This window comes from Arvicola amphibius, chromosome 1, assembly GCF_903992535.2.
Source record: "Arvicola amphibius chromosome 1, mArvAmp1.2, whole genome shotgun sequence".
Lineage (NCBI taxonomy): Eukaryota > Metazoa > Chordata > Mammalia > Rodentia > Cricetidae > Arvicola > Arvicola amphibius.
The window spans coordinates 162142674-162165362 of record NC_052047.1 but is presented as its reverse complement, the minus strand read 5'-3'; the positions used below and the strand labels follow the sequence as shown (position 1 = coordinate 162165362).

The 22689-nt window shown below is 37.9% G+C and overlaps 1 protein-coding gene across 1 annotated transcript in view; it reads left to right on the top strand.

Annotated features, from left to right (window-relative positions):
• Positions 1 to 22689, top strand: part of LOC119823686 (retinal dehydrogenase 1-like) — a 38964-nt gene that overhangs the window by 7715 nt on the left and 8560 nt on the right. The window contains exons 3-10 of the mRNA XM_038343769.1: positions 956 to 1096; positions 3160 to 3289; positions 5166 to 5227; positions 6847 to 6975; positions 8124 to 8237; positions 13023 to 13125; positions 14736 to 14920; positions 21755 to 21919. Coding sequence (XP_038199697.1) covers positions 956 to 1096; positions 3160 to 3289; positions 5166 to 5227; positions 6847 to 6975; positions 8124 to 8237; positions 13023 to 13125; positions 14736 to 14920; positions 21755 to 21919 — 1029 coding nt within the window. The remainder of the gene's footprint in view (positions 1 to 955; positions 1097 to 3159; positions 3290 to 5165; positions 5228 to 6846; positions 6976 to 8123; positions 8238 to 13022; positions 13126 to 14735; positions 14921 to 21754; positions 21920 to 22689) is intronic.

The window sequence follows — 22689 nt, the reverse complement described above, 5'->3', positions numbered from 1 at the left end:
TAGTCCTTACATGCATGCTATTTGCAGTAGATCTGATGAAGTTAAAAGAGCACACGAAGTAGGAGAGGAAGAAGCAGTGACACTTTCAGGGTACACTGGAAGAGACTAGAAGCGTGAAGAGGGCTCTACAGGGAGTGACCATGGCAACGTGGATGGGGCATGGCTCAGGAGATTTAAAGGAGTGAACTAAAAAAAAAATGTGGCGGTGGTTAAAGTACATGAGCAAAACCAAGAAAGCCAAATAGAGCGAGTGTGACTTTATTCTGTTACTACGTTTGGCTTCAGTTAATGAGGCTATAAGAAGTATCTTATTAAGAAAAGACTGTCCTCTACTTATTTCGGGACTAGAGTGGGTCACTTCGCATGCAGTTGGGAAATAGGGGCTTACCATACACACAGTGCTTTGGTTTGAATGTGAAATGATGAGCACAGCTCATAAATTAACACAACTGTCACCAGGTGGTGGTGTGGTTCTGAGAGGCTATAAAAGATTAGTGCCAGATGTAGAGTCGTGATCAGGTTACATGGTTTATAGGCACTCTATTTGTCTTGAGATAGCCTTTTGTTTTTTGCTTTAATTTCTTCATCTGTAAAATAAATTTTCACAGCATTTTCTTAATCAAATGTGATAAAGTGTTTAAATTAACCAGAATATTATTTCAAATAAAATAAACACTGTGTCCTATTTACATGAAACGAAGTAAAAGCTATTAAAAACGTACTTCTCTTCTAGAGTTTAACTATTTGATAAGGATATGGAGCTTATTTGAAATATTACTCAAGAGAAATCATTCTTTCATATTATGGTGCAGTGTGTGCGGAATGTTCTGGACCCTGGGCTAATGTAGACTAGTGTCTGTCTCTGAGGACTGTGTTCTAGTTTATTAAATTTTAATGCTTTTCTCGCCAGTCTAGAGTTTTGAAAATCCTGAAATAAATGTTTTGTGACTTCCAGGCAGATGTGGACAAAGCCGTGAAGGCTGCACGACAGGCTTTTCAGATTGGCTCTACATGGCGCACCATGGATGCTTCAGAGAGGGGGCGTCTGCTGAACAAGCTGGCTGACTTAATGGAAAGAGACCGTCTACTGCTGACTGTGAGTATTGACCAACACCAAAGGGAGACAGTGGGAAATCTCCTGGGAGCGTTCAATGTTCCAACTGGAATGTTGGTCAGTTTGGTTTAGAGCCAGACTGACAAACTTGCTCCTTCCTTTTCTCTAGAATTTCTCAGAGTCCAGAACCCAGCTTTGCTATACTCATGAAATCTCTTTATTTTTTCAGGGCCTATGTTTTTAAAGTTCAATAGTTAGATAAGTCAGTATAGATTATGGATGAAGGGTATATTTCCTTTCTTTTCAGCAATGAATTTTAGTAAAGCCAACTGAAAACAAAGTGTTCCACAGGTTTCAATTCAGAGTGAATATTATTAGCTTCAGAATCTTAAGCAACAACAAGATTCAAGCCATAATTTTATCAAAAATATCAGCAATTCAGCAATTATTAAAAATCACCTATTCCTTTAGGATTTTTAATTGTTCAGAACATGCCAAAATAGATTCCATAACTCTGTAGTAAATGTATACTAACTGAAATATTCTGCTGAAAGTAATTGGCATTTCCCAAAGCTTAGTTCTTTTCATTTGTCTTAATTGCAGAGTGAAATGTCTTAACTTCCTCTGTCAGCTTGAGAGCCATGGGGATAGAAGAATAGATACAATGTGACCAATTTATGATAGCAGACAATATCAAACCTGTGCATCTTGCCAGGTGACACCCAGTAGGTTGTATGATTTGAAAGCATCCCTTAAAGTCTACACAAAGGGGTGAGGAGAAGATACTGCTAAGATAAGAAAATGTGGAACTTCATAATCTTTTATTTTTCCTTTTATAAAAATATTCTTTTTCTCATACAATATATCCTGACTTCATTTCCCCTCCCTCTATTGCTCCCAGTTCTTTGCCCCCACCCCAATGTGGATGGACCTCTTGCAGTCTCTCATTAGAAAAGAACAGGTTTCTAAGAGATAACAACCAAAAATGACAAAACCAAAATATAATTAGTTAAAGTAAAAAACCATATTGAAGTTGAACACAGCAGACAAATAGAAGCAAAGGAGCCCCAAGAGCAGGCATGAAGAATCAGAGACTCAGGGCTGGAGAGATGGCTCAGAGGTTAAGAGCATTGCCTGCTCTTCCAAAGGTCCTGAGTTCAATTCCCAGCAACCACATGGTGGCTCACAACCATCTGTAATGGGGTCTGGTGCCCTCTTCTGGCCTGCAGGCATAGTCACAGACAGAATATCATATACATTATAAATAAATAAATAAATAAATAAATAAATAAATAAATAAATAGAATCAGAGACTCCTTCTCACAGTCGGGGATCCCGAAGCTAAAATCTTTACTATATCTTCAAAGGACATGGTGCAGATCCATACATGCCCCATGCTTGCTGCTTCAATCTGTGAGATCATGTGCACCTCATTTAGAGGTTTTGGCTGTTTATAGGGCCTCGTCCTCCTGGTGTCTTCCATCTTCTCTGGCTCTTATACTTTCTCTGCCTTCTCTTCCATGTGGTTATTGAGCTCTGAGAGGAGGGATTAGTTAAATACTTATGACAATATTTACCAAACAAGGGGTTTATTGTTAAATTCTCTGCTGTGGAGGTGTTGCAATTGTGTGAACACACAGGTATGGGTATGACAATTGTGCGAGCAGACCGTTTATACATGACAGGAATAGGATGGCGACGCTGACATTGTGCATAGTTCAGACCCTGAATTGTTGCTGAAGTCAGACGACAAGTGCAAGCTTGTTGGAACTCTGATAGGATGTGGAGACTAAGAATCATTTTCGCAGCTGAGTACTTATGTAACCGGCTCTTAGACACACTTAGCCAGAGGTATTTAGAATTGGACAGGAAGTTTAGTGGGATCAGGCAATCAGAATGTCACTCCCTCTCATCAGGATCTTGTTATGTAACCACAAAGAAGACATTTAATTCTTTCTTAAGTTGTTTTCAAAGGAACATTCAATTTAAGAATCCTAATATTTCTAAAACTCTAGTACGTAATTACTAAAATCATTGACTTTATATTCTTGATGTAATTTTTATTATTGAATGTTTAGACTTTGATATCTCTACGTATTTTTCAGACAATGGAATCAATGAACGGTGGGAAAGTATTCGCCCATACATACATGATGGATTTAGAAGTCAGCATAAAAACATTAAAGTATTGTGCAGGCTGGGCTGACAAGATCCATGGCCAAACAATACCAAGTGGTAAGTACTTGGCTGAAGCGAGGCCATTCATGCAGAACTGAGTACTTCATGTTCTCCCTGACAAATGTTTTCAGCAACTAGGTAAATAATTACTTTACTTTTCACGTTGACCCAATAGAGTTCTGGTGCTAGAAGTTTCATTAAGAGTAAACATTGTGGATAATTTAGACAGAATTTAAGTAAGAACATTCTCATAGACTCACCCACTAATTTGAGTGAGATGTCTTAGTTTTCAAGTCTCAAGTTTTCAAAACTGGCCACAGAAATTATTTATTGAGTGCCATTCCCATAATGACATTTGTACTTCTTATGTAATATTATTACCTAAGACTTTCCATGTCCGGAATGAGAAGCTGTGCTGATTTGTGCCAAGCATACTTAGTCCAATGTACTTCAGCAACCCAATATATACTGTGTTCCAAAAACATCAAAGCAAGATGAGACTACGATTCGGCAAGATTAAGAATCTTGAAAGTGTAGTGTATTGCTTAGTGGGGTATGCCAGCAGCAGAACAGACACACGGCAAATATTTCATGTGAGAAAAGAATCAGTTTGGGAAGGGTTGGAGGCAGTGTCACGTCTCTATCTACAATGACTTCGAGAACACAAATAATCCACTTCAAGTTTTTCCTCTGATGTGCACTTCCACTCAAACTGGAAGATACAGTATAAGATATATCAGCTTCCAGTACCTCTTATAAGATATAAGAAGATAATGAGACAACAGGGGCACTATGTATGAACCAGGCTATTTTGTAGTTCTTACTCTTCTCTTGGGAAACATTGAGGAAGCTGGTCAAAATACCTGTAGACCTGGACAGGGAAAGTAGTTGTGTGCTAGCAGTAGGATCCTGTGGAAGCCAGAACAAACATATAACAGCAAAACTCTAAGCGGGACCACATCATAGTGAGGATTTACTGTGATAAAACACTATGAATAAAAGCAACTTGTGAACAAACGATATCTTTCACTTGTATTTCCACACTATATTTCTTCTCTAAGGGAAATAAGGGCAAAATCTCAGGGCAGAAACCTGGAGGCAGTAACTGAAACAGAGGCCATGGACAAATACAATGTACTATAAGGTTACTTTTTATGGCTTTCTCAGCCTGATTTCATATGCAGTCCAGGATCATCTGCCAAGGTTTGGCATTACTCCAAGTGGGCTGGGCCATCATAGGTCCAACAATAATTGAGAAAATGTTGCATTGACTTGCCTACAGAACAATCTCATGGGAGCATTTTCTCAATTAAGGTTTCCTCTTCCAAGATATATTTAGGTTTGTGTTGATAGTGAGGCAGAAGAGTCAGTCAAATTAAGATGAAAAAGAACCACATTTCATTTCAAATATTTCCTTCAGAGAATAAAAGATTGCATTTATGTCTGGAAGGAAAAAGCAAACCCCAAAACCATAAAAATTCCACAAGAAAGAGTTCTTACTCCTTGGAAAAGTTTTACTATTTTAAATCAAGTACCTGTTTAAAAGTTGGAGCTCCTGGGACATTTGAGATGCTGGGAACGTTTGCACATGGTTCTGCCTTTATCCATAGGGGACCTCACCTCCCAGTTCCTTTCTGAACCACTCTGGGTATGAGAGTGTTGTAGGAGGCAGCCATCTTGGAATACAGGGAATGGAGTTAACAGATTATGGGAATTCCCCGATCCTGTCACTTATTTTCCTGTACCTCAGTCTGTAGAATGAAATTTCTGTTTGAGAACTCCGTAGCTTATGTTATTAACCTTGTAGATAGAATGTTTTGTTTCCCTTTTGCTATTCATTGTGAACCTCCTCTCCTACCAACCGCACATGACCCTGCCCTGAGTGGATTACACATTTGCCTTTACTGGATGGTGTGTTTGCTCTGTTTTTCAGATGGAGATATTTTCACTTATACAAGACGTGAGCCTATTGGGGTGTGTGGCCAAATTATCCCTGTAAGTCTTACTTCATGACTCCAATAAGGGAATAAAGCTGTAATTTCCTTTGATCTGAAGCCCATTCCCACACAAGTGAAGCTTATGTCATGGTTATGTGTGAAGTAAATTCAATAAGCGTGACTGCCTGATGGACTCATTCCTATAACTGCTTCTGAGATATGAGCTGTCTTGTCCAGAAACCCCTCAATATAATGCTTTACCCTTTGAGGATGTTTCAATATTGACAAATATGTCCTAAGAGTTTATTACATGTTTTTCTTTTTCTGGAAACTGTGCTTTGCTCTGGTTTCATGAGCAGTGCTTTGTAACTGTATGACAAAGGTTTATCACAGCGCATCTGTGTTTGAACATTTCTACTGGACACAGCAGTGCCCACTGCTGCCAGCACTTCTATCTCCTCCTTGAGACTTCCCACTGTGGGTAGTAACTGAAGCAAAATGGTTCAAATCCTAGAAATTTTTTTTTTTAATTTCAGTGGAAGGAATAATCTCCATAACAATTGGGAAAGTATGTGGCCTGTATTTACCTTTAGGTAGCAGGTTGGGTAGTCTGAATTCTTTCAAAAATTCTGTTCTGGATGTAACCAGATTTCTAACACAGGACTCTGTCCACATACAGCTGACATAGTTTAAATGGCTAAATTAAAACACAATGAAGTATCCCAAAGGCTTTGGAAGAACAGTCACTCTCTTTTAGAAAGACTGAACACACCAATGTAGTCATGGAACTGTTCAGTACTTCAAAGGCTTAAAAAATACTCAAACACGTCTACATCACTCTACCAGCTAGGACTATGAGAAAAGTATAAACTTTAACTTCCTCTTTTGTCCTGTTTTTTTTTTTTTTTTTTTTTCTGGGGATTGAACACTGGACTTCACACATGATAGAGAGATGTGTGCTATGCCATAACCCCGAATTTCTTGATTAATCCATAAGACATCCATCTAAAGTAACGTGGACTGTTTTCAGGACTCCCAGGTGGTGAATGCCTTAAATAGAGAAGAAGCTGTCACATATCTTATTCCTTCTGCTGGCCAGCAGGTTTGCTGGGATGATCTGAACTCAAACATTCACCCTCGGAATGGGGATTTGACACCTCTCTGCCATTAACAATTTTGTTTGTCCTGGACTGAGCCTAGCTCACTGGTATGGAGAACACATTCAATATTTACATCTTTGGGATCACTCCCTAGCACACATACACACACAATCTCCTGGATGTGGATTTTTCTGAATTATTATTTTGGATAAAATACCATAGTGCCTTTCAGGGAAAGAGGAAGAGGATTTCAGTTTTAAAACACAATTTACAACATGCTTAACTATATATGAATCCATGAAGTAGCATTTTTCTTGTAAATTAAGAGTTCAGAATAACAAGACTTGATTGCATTTGGTTATTTGGTTGCTCTTTCCTGTTCGCTTCTCCTACATAATTTGATTCAAGCTATTTTTTTTATCATTTCATAGTTTCTTTTGTAAACTTGGGTAAAATAAACTAGAAAATTATACACAACTTCTAAAATATTAGTCAACTTGTATCAAGGTAGTAAGCATCAATAACAAATGTAGTTTTGAATGATACAAAGAATCCATAATTCTATTTTGCTTTCTAGTGGAATGGTCCATTGGTCATGTTTGTTTGGAAGATAGGCCCTGCCCTTGCCTGTGGGAACACAGTGATTGTCAAACCAGCAGAGCAAACCCCTCTCACTGCTCTTCATATGGCATCTTTAGTAAAAGAGGTAAGTCTCCAGAGTCTGAACGTGCAGGCGAATTCAGGGTCCCCCGTTCACCTACAACCTCATTCTCATCACCATGAGCTTCGCTGATCACACGCTGATGCTATCCAGTTGTGCAGATGAAAGCAGCAGAACTACAGGCTGCAGCATTTGTCAGTCAGCAAAGATGCGTGTCTATCTAAATAATGACAGAGGATCATAGCCAGTCACCCTGTAACGGGCTATTTACATTGTTCAAAGCTCATAAATGTAAGTTAATCAGGAAATGGAGCATTTTTTCAAATGGTGAAACACTGAGCTTTATCTTTATTATCTAGCTCATAACTTGCCTGGTTGCTTCTGTAAACTTCTTTGAAGTTATTTTAGTTTTAATATCTTTAAAGGTTGGAGGCTACTCTGCCAATATGCCTGTTGTTTTACTGTTTCCAGTTTTGATGGTGGTGACTGTAAATTCTGTCTTTCTGTGTAGGTGATTTAACATACACTCTGATATCCTATCAATTTGAGTTCCTTTTATAAAATTTGACGCAGTTAAACACTGGAGTGATCAGTTGTGGCAATTTTGTTGTCAACTTGACAAACCTAGGAAGAGGCTACCTCACCTGAGAAATTGTCCTCCTCAGATTAGACTATGGGGTTTTCCATTGATGACTGATTGGTGTAGTAAGGCCCAGCCCACTGTGGACAGTGCTATCCCTAGGCAGGTTGGCCTAACTGCATGAGAGAGATAGCTGAGCCAGCCAGAGAAAATAAGGCAGTGCATATAATTACTCCATGGTCTATGCTTTAGTTCCTGGCTTCAGGTTCCTACCTTGGCTTCCCTCAACAAAAGACATGACCTATGATGAATTTCTTCATTCTCAATATTGTTTTGGTCAATGTTTTATCATAGCAAATGAGAAGCAATTAATACACCAATGGCGACTGCTTTGCCCATAGAACACAGTGTCCTAAGGGATTACCATGTATAGAGATATTTTCATATGGATAAGAAATTAAAGACAATAATGAATAAAGGACAGATACACTTTGGTGCATTTTCTTGAGAGAAGAACCCCCTCTGTGAGCATAAAGAAATAGCTCCAGTTTCCCTCTCATGTCTTTTATGAATTAAGTTCTTAATTATTAACTGCTTGCTTCTTAACTTGCAGGCAGGATTTCCTCCTGGTGTGGTGAATGTTGTCCCTGGTTATGGACCAACTGCAGGGGCAGCCATCTCCTCACACATGGACATAGACAAAGTGGCCTTCACGGGATCAACAGCGGTAGAGCTATTTTCTGAATATCTCGTCTTTCACAAGCAGAAATATGCTCTCTGTAGCTATCTTGCAGCCAACACTCTCTTTAGAAAAGTTGCTTTGATGATTTGCTCTTTATTCTAGACTCCAGATATGTTTATCAAGCACAAGTGGGTGAATTTTGAATAGTAAGAAAATGCTGCTATGAATCTGAAAGATTACAATAAAGGATTTGTAGTACAATCACTACTGTTTCTTAGGAGAAATATAGCCTTTGAGGCAGTCAGATAATTAGTTAAGTGTATGGTAGGAAATACAAGGTAGGGCACAGTGATTTGTATGAGTCAATGTAATTACTGCCTCTGGATTAAGAAAAGTCAATGGTAGAGTCTCTCTTCTAGCTCCTGTGCGGAACTCTGTCTACCCAGCATACCCTGAGATGGTGATGCATTCCAATTTCTTCCATGTTCCTGCCTGGAGAGCCTTAGTTTTCTGTGTGCCTCACTATGCCCTGAGTAGATAAAAGTTGAAGAATGGAACCAGACACAACCATAACAAGACTCAGTAAGGGGAGAGAGGCACTGGAGGAAGAGATGTGAAACAGAATTCTGGGGGTCGAGGGAGTTTCTATTACAAACAAAAGAAGATATGGATATTAAGCTGTTTCTAGCAAAGCCATGCTGGTGTCACCCTGCCAGGTTAGACTATTATTAACTATTGACAGAAAAGATACTGCATGATGCATTGGCATGGGTGGGAAAGGTGAACTTGAATAGACCTTGACAAGTCCTCAAATATGAGTTCAGGTCCTGACAGGGAAGGGGTGTCGGTGCAAAGAAAACTTCAGACCACCAAGTGGATTGCACTCCAGTGGCCTCAATAGCTCAGGCCATCTTTATTTATACTTAACAGAGATTTTCCTACCAGGGCCACATGAACAGCTTTATTATCGGCTTCTATTTTTGACTTTAGGAAATACATCACAATTTAAGGAATACATTGTGATTTTTATGGAAGTCCTAAATGTTCCCCTTTATGCTTCTTCAAATACACCCTCCTACTCCCTACATAACCTTCTTCTAGACATAGAGGTCAGCATTTTCGCAGCCTTAGCTAAATATCAAGTCAGGTACATCCCGCTCTAGCAGCACTTATGCCTGCTGGCGGCTGACTGTGGCTACATAGTTAAGAAGTGTAGATGGGGGAAATGCTTTAAGGATAACAATATTCAAACTCAGACAATTCTCTCATGCCTGCAAGATAAGCTTTTATACAGTTCCCTTTTCTACAAGTGGGTTCCATGTCTCAATCTCTGTGTAAAAGGCAGACTTTGATAAAGTACTCTTTTTCCATATCATTATACCATGCTTCTTCCACCAATATAAGCTCAGGTATATGGTAAAGATGGATCTGCCCATCACATAGTTTGAATTGCAGCTTTTACTCTCAGAGCATGCCAGATCCTACCAATGATTCTATACGTGGTGTCCAGGGGACATACCCTCAACAGTGGCACTATGTATGTTCCTGAGGTTTTTCCCCTACTCTGTGTCTGCATGCACTGCTTGCCTTTTCAGAACTTTGAGCCATTGCTAATGTTCCAAATTGTGTTTTCCCAAATGTCTCTAGTGAGTCAGAAAAGTTCTCAGGATCAGGATTGTAGTTAGTAATCAGATAAGAGATTTGAGAAGCATCCCCTGTTAGGGGAGTCTTAGGGAAAAATATTCTAGAAAAAATCAGAATTTCTAGGGGAAATTACAGCTATTACATGCGTGACTTGGAAAAGTCAAACTAAAAACCATCTAGAGAAGCAGCAATATAAAGAGAGGGAAAAGATCACGCAAGCTGCATGAACTTTGCAAATTCCAGGCTGTCTCATGCCATGTGAGAGTTCATTTCCACAGGTGTTTTGTCCTGAGGCAACCTGATGGACAGATAGTTATATGTTTAACTGAGACTTGGCTGCATGGCTCCCAACAACACCTTACTGCCAACACAAGGAACTGGGAGAATGGAGAAGGCAATTGGGTATTTACAAAGTTCTATTTAAGGGATCAAGGGAAGGAAACTTATGTGAACATGGAACGTGTTCCAGGTTTTGAGAAAGCTCATTCTATGTAGTGATTGAGAATAAGTCAATGTCCCTATAATAGCAGTTAGCTACATAGCTAAACTGCACAGAGAATTGAAATAAGACTTTGAATTTTGGTTTTCTTCATTTTTCATATGTGTGTATATTTGTTTGTCATAGACAGTAGAAAAATATTGTATAGTGCAAATCTCTGATTGAGATAGGTTAAATCAACCACACAGTCATGATTTCCTTTGGAAAAAAATATGCGAGGGTACCAAGACATACTGATAGCTTTAGCGATGGTGATGCCAGTAGGTAGTAGGTTCATAGCAAGGTAGAACAGGCAGACGAAAAGAAGCCTAGATTCCACATCCTCTGCACTAGGGATGCGATGAGCACATCTGAGCCCAGATCCTAGGCTCACTTCTCCAGTTTGCCTGTGCCAGAGCCTGGTGTTCCTTCAACCCGGGAGCAGCTTTGTTGTGTGATTGTCTTAACTAATCCTCAACTTGGTGCCATTTTGCTGCTCCTGTAATGTTATCCCAATGCCCATTTACCTTCTGAAAAGGAAACAGTGAAATTAGGGGACTAGGGAATTTCTGGCTTCAAATAAGAAGGGTATATCTCAGAAAAACAGAAGAATCCTTTCCCAATTTGAGATTCTTTATTTGAGAAGCACAGGGACTGTAATTCCTAGTTTATTCAGTTCCACACAGTAAAATGTCTGAGCTGGTAGAAAAAGGTATTTAGCACCCGGCTGAGCACTCAGGAAAATGATTGTGAAGCATCTTCAGCTTCTCCTTCCTACTCCCACTAACTTTCTCAGATTAATTTAGGAGATGTGTCAGTGTGCCCTCTCATCTCCTGATTAGTCTTTTACATTTGCCCAGGCTTTGGCATGAATATGGGCATAATCTCCTCTACCCTGACGCCCAATGATTCTGTACTGCCTGGATGCTAGCATCTTTAGGTCGGAGGGAATCATGAACTAAAAGCCTTCCCATCTGTGTTCTCATTATCTAAGATGTAATCATGGGCGTGAATGTCCTTGCCTCATAGCTAGTTTCTCACCCTTGCCTGGTTAGTCTTGAAGACTCTTATTCTGTGTTACCACAAAAGAATGTCCAACTGCTTGTGAATACTGAATAATGACATGTTAGCTACATGTATGTAGACACCAGAGTGAACAAAAACAGCCTTGGCCCTACTCAGACTCATTGTGCTTGTTTCTTGAAAGATACTGGCAAATGTGTAAGAGGCATAGACAGTGTCTCTCATGGTGACAACAGCAACGATACCCATTCTACTGAAACCTTTATTACATTCATTTAAAATAGACCTCCAGCCACAAAGTAAAACACAGTCATTTTTCAGTGGTGGCAGGCATTGGCTACATTTGCCCTACATGGCAATGTAAAAATATGATAAACACATTTTCCCACCACAGCTTTAAGAGTCCTGTTTTGTCTTTCTTGAAGATCTCTTTAGGAAACTGGTAACACTTTACTACTTGTTCTGTGCAAAGACATGAAATTGTAGGCTAAAAATCATTTTTTTTTGTTTTCTGTGAAAATTCAAGCCCACTCCTTGTTAGCCTTCTTGATGTACATACCTAGACTTAAAAAAAATTAACTTATTGTTCTGATGAAATAGAAAGCCAGTCAATAAAAGAAACAAAATACAATGGTTGCCTCAAAAAGAGAAAGTAGATCATCTTAGCTTATTGTTCTCTCAATATATATAATGAAGAATCAATAGAAATCAAAACAAGATACAAAGGTCAAAACCAGAAATAATCATAGAAAATACACTAGACAGGACATAATCCACAGATAACATAAATCAAAAGCAAAGTATTTTTCTTCGAGGAAACAATTAGAATTAAAGAACAAATGAGAATGGCAGGGTTCCAGCTAAGTGTGGTAGGAACAAAGAGCTCAGACCCAGTTTCTTTTTTGTGAAAAGCAACGTGCTTGAGAGAGTGGTAGGGGAGATAGAGGGAGAGGGAAAGAGAGACAGAGAGAGAGAGAGAGACAGAGAGAGAGAGAGAGAGAGAGAGAGAGAGAGAGAGAGAGAGAGAGAGAGAGAGGGAGGGAGACAGAGAGAGAGAGAGAGGGAGGGAGGGAGGGAGGGAGGGAGGGAGGGAGGGTAATAATGAGTGAGGACGCTGCGATCAATAAGTGGGGAATTAGGTGGTGACTGGGTATTTATGAGAGTTACACAGATAGACATGACATCATTTGAGGCTGACTCAGAAACATCGTTATGAGTATTGTGAGACCATGAGAAACAAATCATTTTTCATTTCATTAGAACAAGGCTCAAAGAGGATCTTTGCCAAGAGCTGATCCCAAGTAAGGGACCAACCTGGAGGCAGTCCAGGCTGGGAGGGTATAAAAAAAAGAGGAAGAGGGTTGAAATTTAGATGATGGACAGAATAGTATTTTGACTGGACAGAGTTCTCTGAGTATTACTAAAATGATAAGAAGTCAATACAAGAGGTGCATGGGGGGCATTTCTGATCAAATCCAGAGAGGACATTCTGACAAAAATGAAAATAATCTTTTATTTGTTCATACATGAAGTCAGCTCTCACATCTGCCCATGAACATTTTTATGTGTTTTCCAAATAAAATTAATTTGTAGGCTCTGCAAATGGCCTACAAATGGAAAGTATTAAAACAACCTATCCACACAAAAACAAACTAAGTCTCCTCCTCTGTGATGTTTGATTTCAGGTTGGCAAATTAATCAAAGAAGCTGCAGGGAAAAGCAATCTGAAGAGGGTCACTTTGGAGCTGGGGGGAAAGAGTCCTTGCATTGTGTTTGCAGATGCTGACTGTGAGTACAAGTCCCTTGCTAGTGTTTCCCTTTCTTCCTCCTGATGCCTGATGATGCCATAGTCTCACCTGGAGTAAAAGTAAATTCAAAGTACAAAGGAATTGACTAGAGTCTGTGGTGATTCTGCAGAACTTTCAAACTGTTCCTATAGCACAGAGCTGATAAACACAGAGAGGATTCTGTCCTGGGTTGGCATAAATTGCTACTTCCCAGTGTCAATTTGAGGTAATATAAATGGGCTGCATCTAGAATATATGATGCGGTTTTGATAATTCCATACCTGTAATTGTATCGAGGGCACAAGATACATGAGACATTTGGAACCAAAAATATCCTGTCCTGGTTGCCAGCAAGTTCCTATTATTTCTCTGCTTTCACTCTGGACTATCATCTTGAGGGGACCAGAAGAAAATTGAACCTGTGAAAACATTTCTCTCTCTCTTTCAATTATAAGGGTAGTTGTTTGTCATTTTGATGTGACCCTATTAATAATAAGCCAGATAACTATGATTTTTTTTACCAAATGATATACTCATGTTACTTCCTAAATAGTCACGACTTAGATGTGTGGTCAAGAATCCCTTTAATGGGGGGAGGGGAGATACAGAGAGGGGAGCAGAGGAAAATGTAGTGCTCAATAAAAATCAATAAATAATGTAAAAAAAGAATTCCTTTAACACCTCGTTCCTCAGCTCATACTTAAAATGAGGCTCTAAACATAGGCTCCATGGAATTCACTGTTGTGACTATTAGTATCTTTACTGGAAATATTAGGACTTTCTATTTGGTTAGCAAAATGCCTAGTTTGTCACTCTCTGTCACCTCGCCTCACTGCACTTTCAACAACTACTGTTAGCTCAGTTTCTCACCCTGGTTCTCCAATCATGAACTGAGTAGTCCTCATTTATAAAATTAAAGCACACACACACACACACACACACACCTCAAAAAGGCTCATCTTATTGCATAGAATTAAGGATATTCTAGTATAAAACTCTAGGTACATTGGACCATCTAAACTATGAGTTTAGTTTGCTTGTGAGATTAAGGCTTTAGTTAAATTTTAGAAGTATTTTTCCTGGAGTAAGGGTGGAAGGGTGAATTGTTCTGATGTGGTGAGTTTTAGTTGTTTGAATGTCACTTTCAGAGAGATAATATTTTATACTGAGAGAAGTATTCAGCAATGTTTGAAATTACTAAAGGGAATAGATAATTCAGTTTTCTCTTATTAGTTAGTTAAAAACTGACACTTAAAATTTAATTGACTAAAGAATTATAAAATGGAAGTAATTGTAAAATTATTTGTAGTGATATTTTATTTTCTAATCAAATGTATGTTCTTCAGAAGTCATAACAGGCATCATCTTGTCAGAATTCCCTTGTTGTTATTTTCCATGGTAAATAAAGGATTAAGAGGACTATTTGTTTCATGGCTTCCATGCACTGTAATGTGTTGAATCTATGTCTCATGAGATAATTTGTCAGTTTTCTTATCACCATATTGCATCTGAAAAATATAGGGGTGTGTGTGAAATATAGGGGTGTGTGTGTGTGTGTGTGTGTATTCTTTAGAAAACATTCTTTATGTGCTGTAAATGTTTCCTTTGCAGTGGACAGTGCTATTGAGTTTGCACACCAAGGAGTGTTCTTCAACCAGGGACAGATGTGTATAGCAGCATCCAGGCTTTTTGTTGAGGAGTCAATTTATGATGAGTTTGTGAAAAGGAGTGTTGAGCGGACTAAGAAATGTGTTCTTGGAAATCCTCTGAATGCAGGAATAAATCAAGGTCCTCAGGTGAGTAAACATTAGAAAGGCAAGTGTTTTGAATGTCAAATTAATGTTTCTTGGTCTCATTTGGTTAAGCAAGATTAACTTCTTATTCATGCTCATTGGTAGCTGATATCTTGATCTGGTGATTTAATGAATCTAACTTCAAACAGCAAAGATCAATCTGTTTTGTCTTGGCCATTTTTTCCCTGTCTATCTAGAAACATCTAGGAGCCATGGTTGGAATTAAGCATAGAAAGAAGGGCTGATGAGATGGATCAACACATAAAATATTTGTCACAATACTCTGAACAGTAGAATTCAGATTCTAACCCCCATATAAAAGCTGCCTAGTTAGACTGGAGCTTTGAGATCAGTGAGAGAGCTTCCCTCAGTACAAAAAGTGAAAACCATTGAGGAAGACATTCAATGTCAACCTTTGGCATCAGCAAACATGTACATACATGTATATGCACCTGTATGCACTTCTTCAACATGCAGGTGCACACACATGTAAATGCATTTGCTCTTATCTATATATACATGCATGCAAACACACACCTTGCACACTGCACTCATATAAACACAAAAAGAAGAAAAATTTAAAATGCTGTCATTTCTTGCATTATTTAATTGGTAAAATTCTTAATTCCTACATGCATTTTTTAGTCTGGAAATGTATACAGATCTGTAAATTCTACCGTATAATTAATTCTTCATCTGAGTTGCCATTCTGTAAGCAGTAAAGCACTCCCCAACCCTCTGTGGGGTTCTCTGTTTCACTGATGTAACAATATCATAAATGCTTTAGAAGGTCCTGGTTTCTAGACCAGAAAAGCTTCTCCTTCTATTTATCAAAAGCCAGACATTTCATGGGGTCTCTGAGTTTCTTCTTTATAGTTACATCAACTGTAAATATGAATGCCTTTGTCTCTCTCACCCCAATGTAAACTTTTGCTCTTGCACAACTATTGCTCATGGGCCATTGTTTAAGCTCTTGGAACTTCTGAGCTCACCCCTTCTTCTGGATATCACAGTAGGAGCCACTGACCTTATCTGGAGACATATTAAATTGATAGGGATCTACTCAAACTAGTGAGCAGAAGAAAAGATGCTACTGAGCAGCTAACAGTGCACAGTGAAACCTCACAACAAAGAGTTTACTCTCCCCAAGTGCCTCACTATTGGGTTGTAACCCAACTTTATTATTTAATAAATAAATCTTTAATTCAATTAAAAAATGCTTAGAGTATATTGCTACCAATTATGTACTGAGAAAGGAGCCTGGCAAAGTCTTAAAACCCAAGTGGACATGGTCACTGCTTTCTCTGGACATAATTAGCTTGCAAAATGTCTTATAATTTTCTACTTAGCACAAGTATACAAATAGAAAAGCTTTAGTACAAAAATAATGCAGAGTAGTGAAACCCCAAATACATTGACAAGGTAACTATCAAGTGAAGGAATTATTGTGTTGTTTCAATATCATTGTACTTTTTAATGACTGAGTTCAAAGATTATATAGAAGTAGTTATGATTTTCATCATATTTGGTAATTTTTCAGATTTCTATTTGTGTTTCGCATAGACCAGAAAAATATAGAGTTCTGAGTGGTTTTGTTGTTACTGTTCCTCATTCTAAGTATCTATTGGTCTGTATACATAGCATGAAATATGTTTATCATTAGATATATGAATAAAAACATAGAAGACGGTGAGAGTGGATGAATGGAAGACAGGTAAGTGCTATACTGACGGCACAGTGGTGCATGCTTAGAGGACATAAGGAAAAAGAGGAGCCATGGGTATCTGTATATATAATACTGATGAGGGCCTATGTTTTCCTTCACCAGGAAATAAATCAATAGCCTCAAAAACTATTTTTTGATATTTCATAACTTACAAGGGGAATGCATTAGAACAGACTTAAAACATTAACTCATAGAAGTTGAAAGCACACCATCCCATCTTCTAGGTTATTAGCACAGGGCTTTGTGAGTTCACAGCTGCTTGTGGCAGGTAGTGCTGTGCAAGTAGAACAGACAGGCATGCTGGGAATTTGGCCAGCATTGGGGGAAACTCCAGGCATCTCAATGCTTCTCTCTGTCTCTCTTTATCTTTCTCTATCTGTAACAAGAAAGAGCTTATGGAAGAGTCATCGAGAAGGTACTTGCCTAGCAGTTCATCCATTGCTGGTTTAGTCATCAATTCTTTTAAAAGAGAATTTGGGAATTAATACTATATTACAACCAAATAGATATGGAGAAGGCAAAAGCCATATATATTTGTATAGGAAAAACAATTTCTCCAATTTTGGAGTTTCTTCTTTTTTATGATTACCAACTTATTGAGTTTTTCAGCAGTTATAATAGGTGTATTACTTACTTTATATTACATATTAGAGTTTTATATGCATTTTTATTTATAAAATAATCACTTTTTGCTTCCTTCATACATACATGGATATGCATGCATGTGCATATACTTGGAATGATCAGTATTTTCATTTTGAAAAGAAGTTTGTACTTTACTCAATTCTCTTATTAATAATGAGAACATAGCAATATGTGTCTTGAGGATTCACTATGTCAAAAGCCACATTTTGGGGTGAGTTCTGCCATGGTCCAGCCATGATGGTTTGTACATTCCAGGATACAGGTTTGTGGATTAGAAATATTAGGTAGGAGGAAAAGAGGTATGAAAGAAATACAGAGACACAGAATAGTATGGGGAGGGCAACTCAGTGAACACTGAATACTGAATTTGCCCATATTTATTTTTCATACATTTTTATTCCCCAATACGAAACGAGGGAAAGAAGGCCAAAGACTGCTTTAACACGACACAAAGGACAACCAGAACAGTTACTTGCTTCAATACTTGAGACATAAGGCCATTATTTCCTGAGTAACGTATTTGATGTCTTGGGCAGGATATACAGTGAACATACCCTAGACTAAGTATCCTGTAGGCAGTTACTCCCTATGCCAAACCTTCTATTATAAATGAAGGAGCAGGAGTATGCTTAAATTCTCTGATCTGGTCAGGGTGGAGTGGATCACCTCTATGGGCCATTTTAACGTCCAAAACACAAAGTAACCACACCCTAGGTCAGGCTGTGTAGTCACACCTGTTTCAACAACTGTGGAAGAGCAAAAATAAGCTCAAACTCTCTGACCTTCTGTTAAGGTAGAACAGGCTCACAACTGTGGGCCTCACACATTATACACTGAAATGAGAAAAAACTGTGTGATATAGTGACACATCTACTACCATGCTGATTTTGCTGTATATTCATAAATGGCTATTAAATAAAAAAGCTAATGCCTTTATACATGGTAACACATAACTTCTCCTCTTAGAAATGATTAGTATTTTTTATTTAAAAGTTTGGAAAATTTTATATGAATATATTTCTGTTTCTTCGTCTTCTCCCCCTCTGTCTCCTCCCTTCTCTCCCTCTAGTTAATGACATTTTCTTCTTTAATTATTGCCACACACATATCTGTATATTTGTGTAAGTATACCCCGAAAAGTGCATTTAGTGTGACTTGTATGTTGAGGGTTTTTTGCCTGGAATTGGTAACCTGTCATGTGATTTCTCTCTGGCAAAATTGATTCCCTCTATCTTCAGCTATTTATAGTTCTTTGTCTCATGTAGAGTCTTGCACAATTTTATCCATCCATGACTGAAGCATAAATCTAATTAATCTTATCAATAAAAACCAGGAGTCAGATATTGGGATGAAAACCTGAAGGACCAGAGAAGCAGTGAGGCAGCCATGGTTGGTCCCTTCCTTTCATTCCAGTGACAAAAAGAGCCAAGATCCTGTGTCCACCCCCTTATCACTTCCTATCTCCTCTCTGTACAGGCCTCCAGACCACTGTGGTTCACTATGGCTAGCTCCTCCCTGACTCCAGGCAAGCTTTAGTTGTCAGAACACAAACAAAATATCACATTTTCCCCTTTATTCCAAATAAAAAGCAAAGTTTATAACTGACATAGAAAAACTATATAAATAAATGCAATAACTATATACAAATATATAAAGATAAGAATTCCATGACAATGTCTAGTCTATTTGCATTTGACAAATTCAGACAATATGCTTCATAATCTATTCTATTTTGGTGAGTCTAAAGTGTTATATCTAATTCACTTCTATCCAACCCAAAACTATCTTTTTATGTCTCTCAACCTTATAGACATTACACCTCTCTCATGAATTTTTTTCTGACTTTGTTAACAAGAAAAACTATCACTATCTAGTCTTCAGCTCCATCAGACACCTGAAAAGGATATAATATTACCTTATTAAATAGGAAGTGCAGAACAAACAACTGCCAAACCTAAGAAATGAGAGAAACAGCTGGTTGTCTGGACCCAAAAATCTTTTGTAATGTTGGGGCATCCGTCTTCAGTATACAGACCTAGAATATCTAACAGACTTTTCTGTGAAGCAGGATGTTCCTAAGGGTGGTTCTACCTTGCCTTGTCCAAGTTCAGCAGTCACTTTCTTTTGTGTCCTGCTTGTCCAGTTTGGATATCCATAGGGTAAGGAGTGGAGGAAAGGGCAGTTCCTTGCCCAGTGGCTAACTTTTTTGCCACAGTGAAAGTAAACTACATATTGAGGTTCTTTGAGGCCCATCATCTTCTCTAAAGTAATTTGCTGCTGCCAGGAACAAATGTCATAAAAAATGAAACTTATGTTAGTAAAATGTCTTAAATGTCATATTCTGTAGATCTCTGAAGTGTTTGAAGACCCGCACTTATCTATCTCAAATATGTCTCTGTTTGACTTTGAAAACATACCTAATATGACACAATTTGATTGTAATAGGTGACTAACCACTAACCTGCATTTTTTGTTATCTTAAAGAGTTTGTAATAATTACTTTAAAGCACTAGAAATTTGCATTATAATCTTAGAAGATCTGTAGAGATACAATACCTTGAACAAGAGTAGAAACACATGCACAAAATGTTATGATAAGAAAAACCTTAAATTTGTACCAATAAAAAGATCCATACCAATATAAAATATTTAAGATGAATAGTTGCTCTTTTGGTTTAAAAGTAGATTCAGTGATCTACCCTTTCTTCCTATCATTTCTATATCCTCCCTTTTTCTTTTCAGAAGAAGATCCTTGAGTCTAATATCATTTGTTCAACTTTTTCCTAACCATTACCCATAACAACTTATAACTAAGCTACCTAAATGGTGACAAATATCTATAACCCACTGAACTATGAAAAACTGCCCACCCCACCACTTAGTAATGAAGATATCATGCTCTTAAAATTACTTTCTGATGTCTGGGTTCATGGCATCTTTAGGGGAACTTGAAAAGAAAAAAAAATGAGATAATTGTCAAGTTCTGGGAGAGTTAGCTATAGCATTTGCTGTCCAGTCTCTGAAATGGGAAAGTGAAGGATGTATCTCAAGTTCTGGCTAGAATAGTCTGTGAGGCTGTACTATCTCAACTACCTAACCTGAAACTGAATTGAGTGTTTGTTTTACAAAGCCAATCCTTGGGTTGTGTTTGCTAGCATAGTGGAATTATTATATTCCTACTTGACTTGTCATTGTGGGACCCCATCCTACTTTTGGAGGCTTCATGGGTCATTGGTAAGCATGGCCATGGTTCACTGTAGAAAACTTAACATTTTAAATATTATATGTAACCGATTTAAAAGAGGTTAAAGAACCATAATTTGTTATGTATGTCCAGAGTACAAAAACTTAATTCCTAATTACCTGAGAAAGAGACTCAAACCTGAAATCATGTATAGGAAGCTAGATGAAGCCCTTTTTCTAGAATTAGTTCTCAATATGACCATTAATATCATGAAAAAGTTTAATATGTTAATAAAGTTCATACGATATGAACTAATACTTTTATCGTAAGAAAAGTTTTAAAGAATCAAAATAAAACTAAAGGATTATGAGATTAGTGGCAATAGAATAGTCCTTTAACTTTGTTTTTACTTCTCTTCCATGCCAGATGCATCTTTTGACATGAAACAAGTGATGGCAAGAGACATGTAAGGCGTGAGACATTTAGAATGAAATAAAGGCAAAAAGCCATGAGGCAAAATATAGATGAACATAAATTGGTTAATTTAAATTATAGGAGTTAGTATAGGGACAAACCTAAGCTAAGGCCAAGCTGTCATAATTAATAATAAATCTGCACATCATTATGTGTGAACTGGTTGCCCAAAGAAAAATCTTCCTACAAGTTAGTTGTTAAAACATTTCATGCCCATGGTAATTATTCACATGCTCAGACATAATTCATCTTTTGAAGCATGAAGGTGATAAGCAGGGCTTGTTGGAAACTGGGATACAATCTTCTGAGCTGAACTAAGAAGTCAGGTATAGTACCAGCAGGATGTGAGGAGAGAAGCGTGTTTTAGGATACACAGATTCTATCTCTTACGATTCGTGGTCTTCTCCAGTCAAGAGCATCTGCTTCTCGAGTGGTATACCCACTGTAACTGGGTCAAAATTTTCTTTCTCACCTAACTCTTTTATTTCACTCAGGACTAAGATTTCAGACAAATTGTCCAATCATTGACATGTTTTTCTTCCAAAGTGAATAAGCAGCAGTTGTGTGAAACCTTCTTATATTCTAATGTCACCAAAATTCTGTGCTTACCTAACTACACTAAACAAACATTTTTAAGGTTTCCCTCCTAAGTTATGAGAAAAAAAAAGCATACCGAAGAATTAGTTAAGTATCTGTCACCTATTTTGAAACAATAGATTTCATATGAATATCCTGGCACTTGGAAGTCTTCATTTGCAATATGTTATCTTTATTGACACTCTTTTTTCTTGTGATTTCTTTCAATTAGATTAACAAACAGCAATTTGATAAAATACTTGATCTCATTGAGAGTGGGAAGAAAGAAGGAGCCAAACTGGAGTGTGGTGGTGGACGCTGGGGGAACAAAGGCTTCTTTGTTCAGCCCACAGTGTTCTCCAATGTTACCGATGAGATGCGCATTGCCAAAGAGGAGGTAATGGTCCTACCTGTTTCTGTTTCTGGTATTGTCATGTTGTTCTGTGCATAAGCTGTATGTTCTCCCAAAACCCTCAGCTTCTTCAGTAGCATTCCCCTGAAATGCTTGATGATAAAGTCTAAAGTAATTTGTGATCAAGACTAATTAGTAAGGAGTGCAATGGGCTGCAAATAGTTAATATTAAACCCAGAACAGTGTTCACAACAGCTTTTGTAGGTGCTTAATTTACAGTCTTAAAGGAATGGAAAATGACTCTGTCCTTTGTAAAAATAGGAAAAAAGTGGACATATTGTGTTACATATGCCAGGCACAGAACAGCATCCTCTGAATTATCTATATTATCCTCATAAAAAAGTCAACCAACAGAGACAGAGTGAACTGGCTATGTAACAAAAGTGAGATTGAGTTCTGGGGGGCACAATCTAGGTAGCATCAATAAAGACGGTGCTCAGATATTCAACATATAATTAAGAGGAACTAGTTTTTGATTAAAATGGTAGCTAATATACTTCACAAGTATGAGGGCTTTTAATATATGCAGAGATATGAGTACTTCCCTGGACAATGAAAATGTCTTGTACTACACTAAAATAGGAAGATACAGTGACTCAAAGGCATTCATTCATAATTTCAACATTCAGTGTATCGATACACATGTCCCTGATATAGCACAGGATCTGAGAGTTTATGTTCTTTACCTCCATAATGTGAACAAATAAAGAGAAAGGGGGAATATCCAGCTTTTCAGGGAAATGAAATAAAGAGAA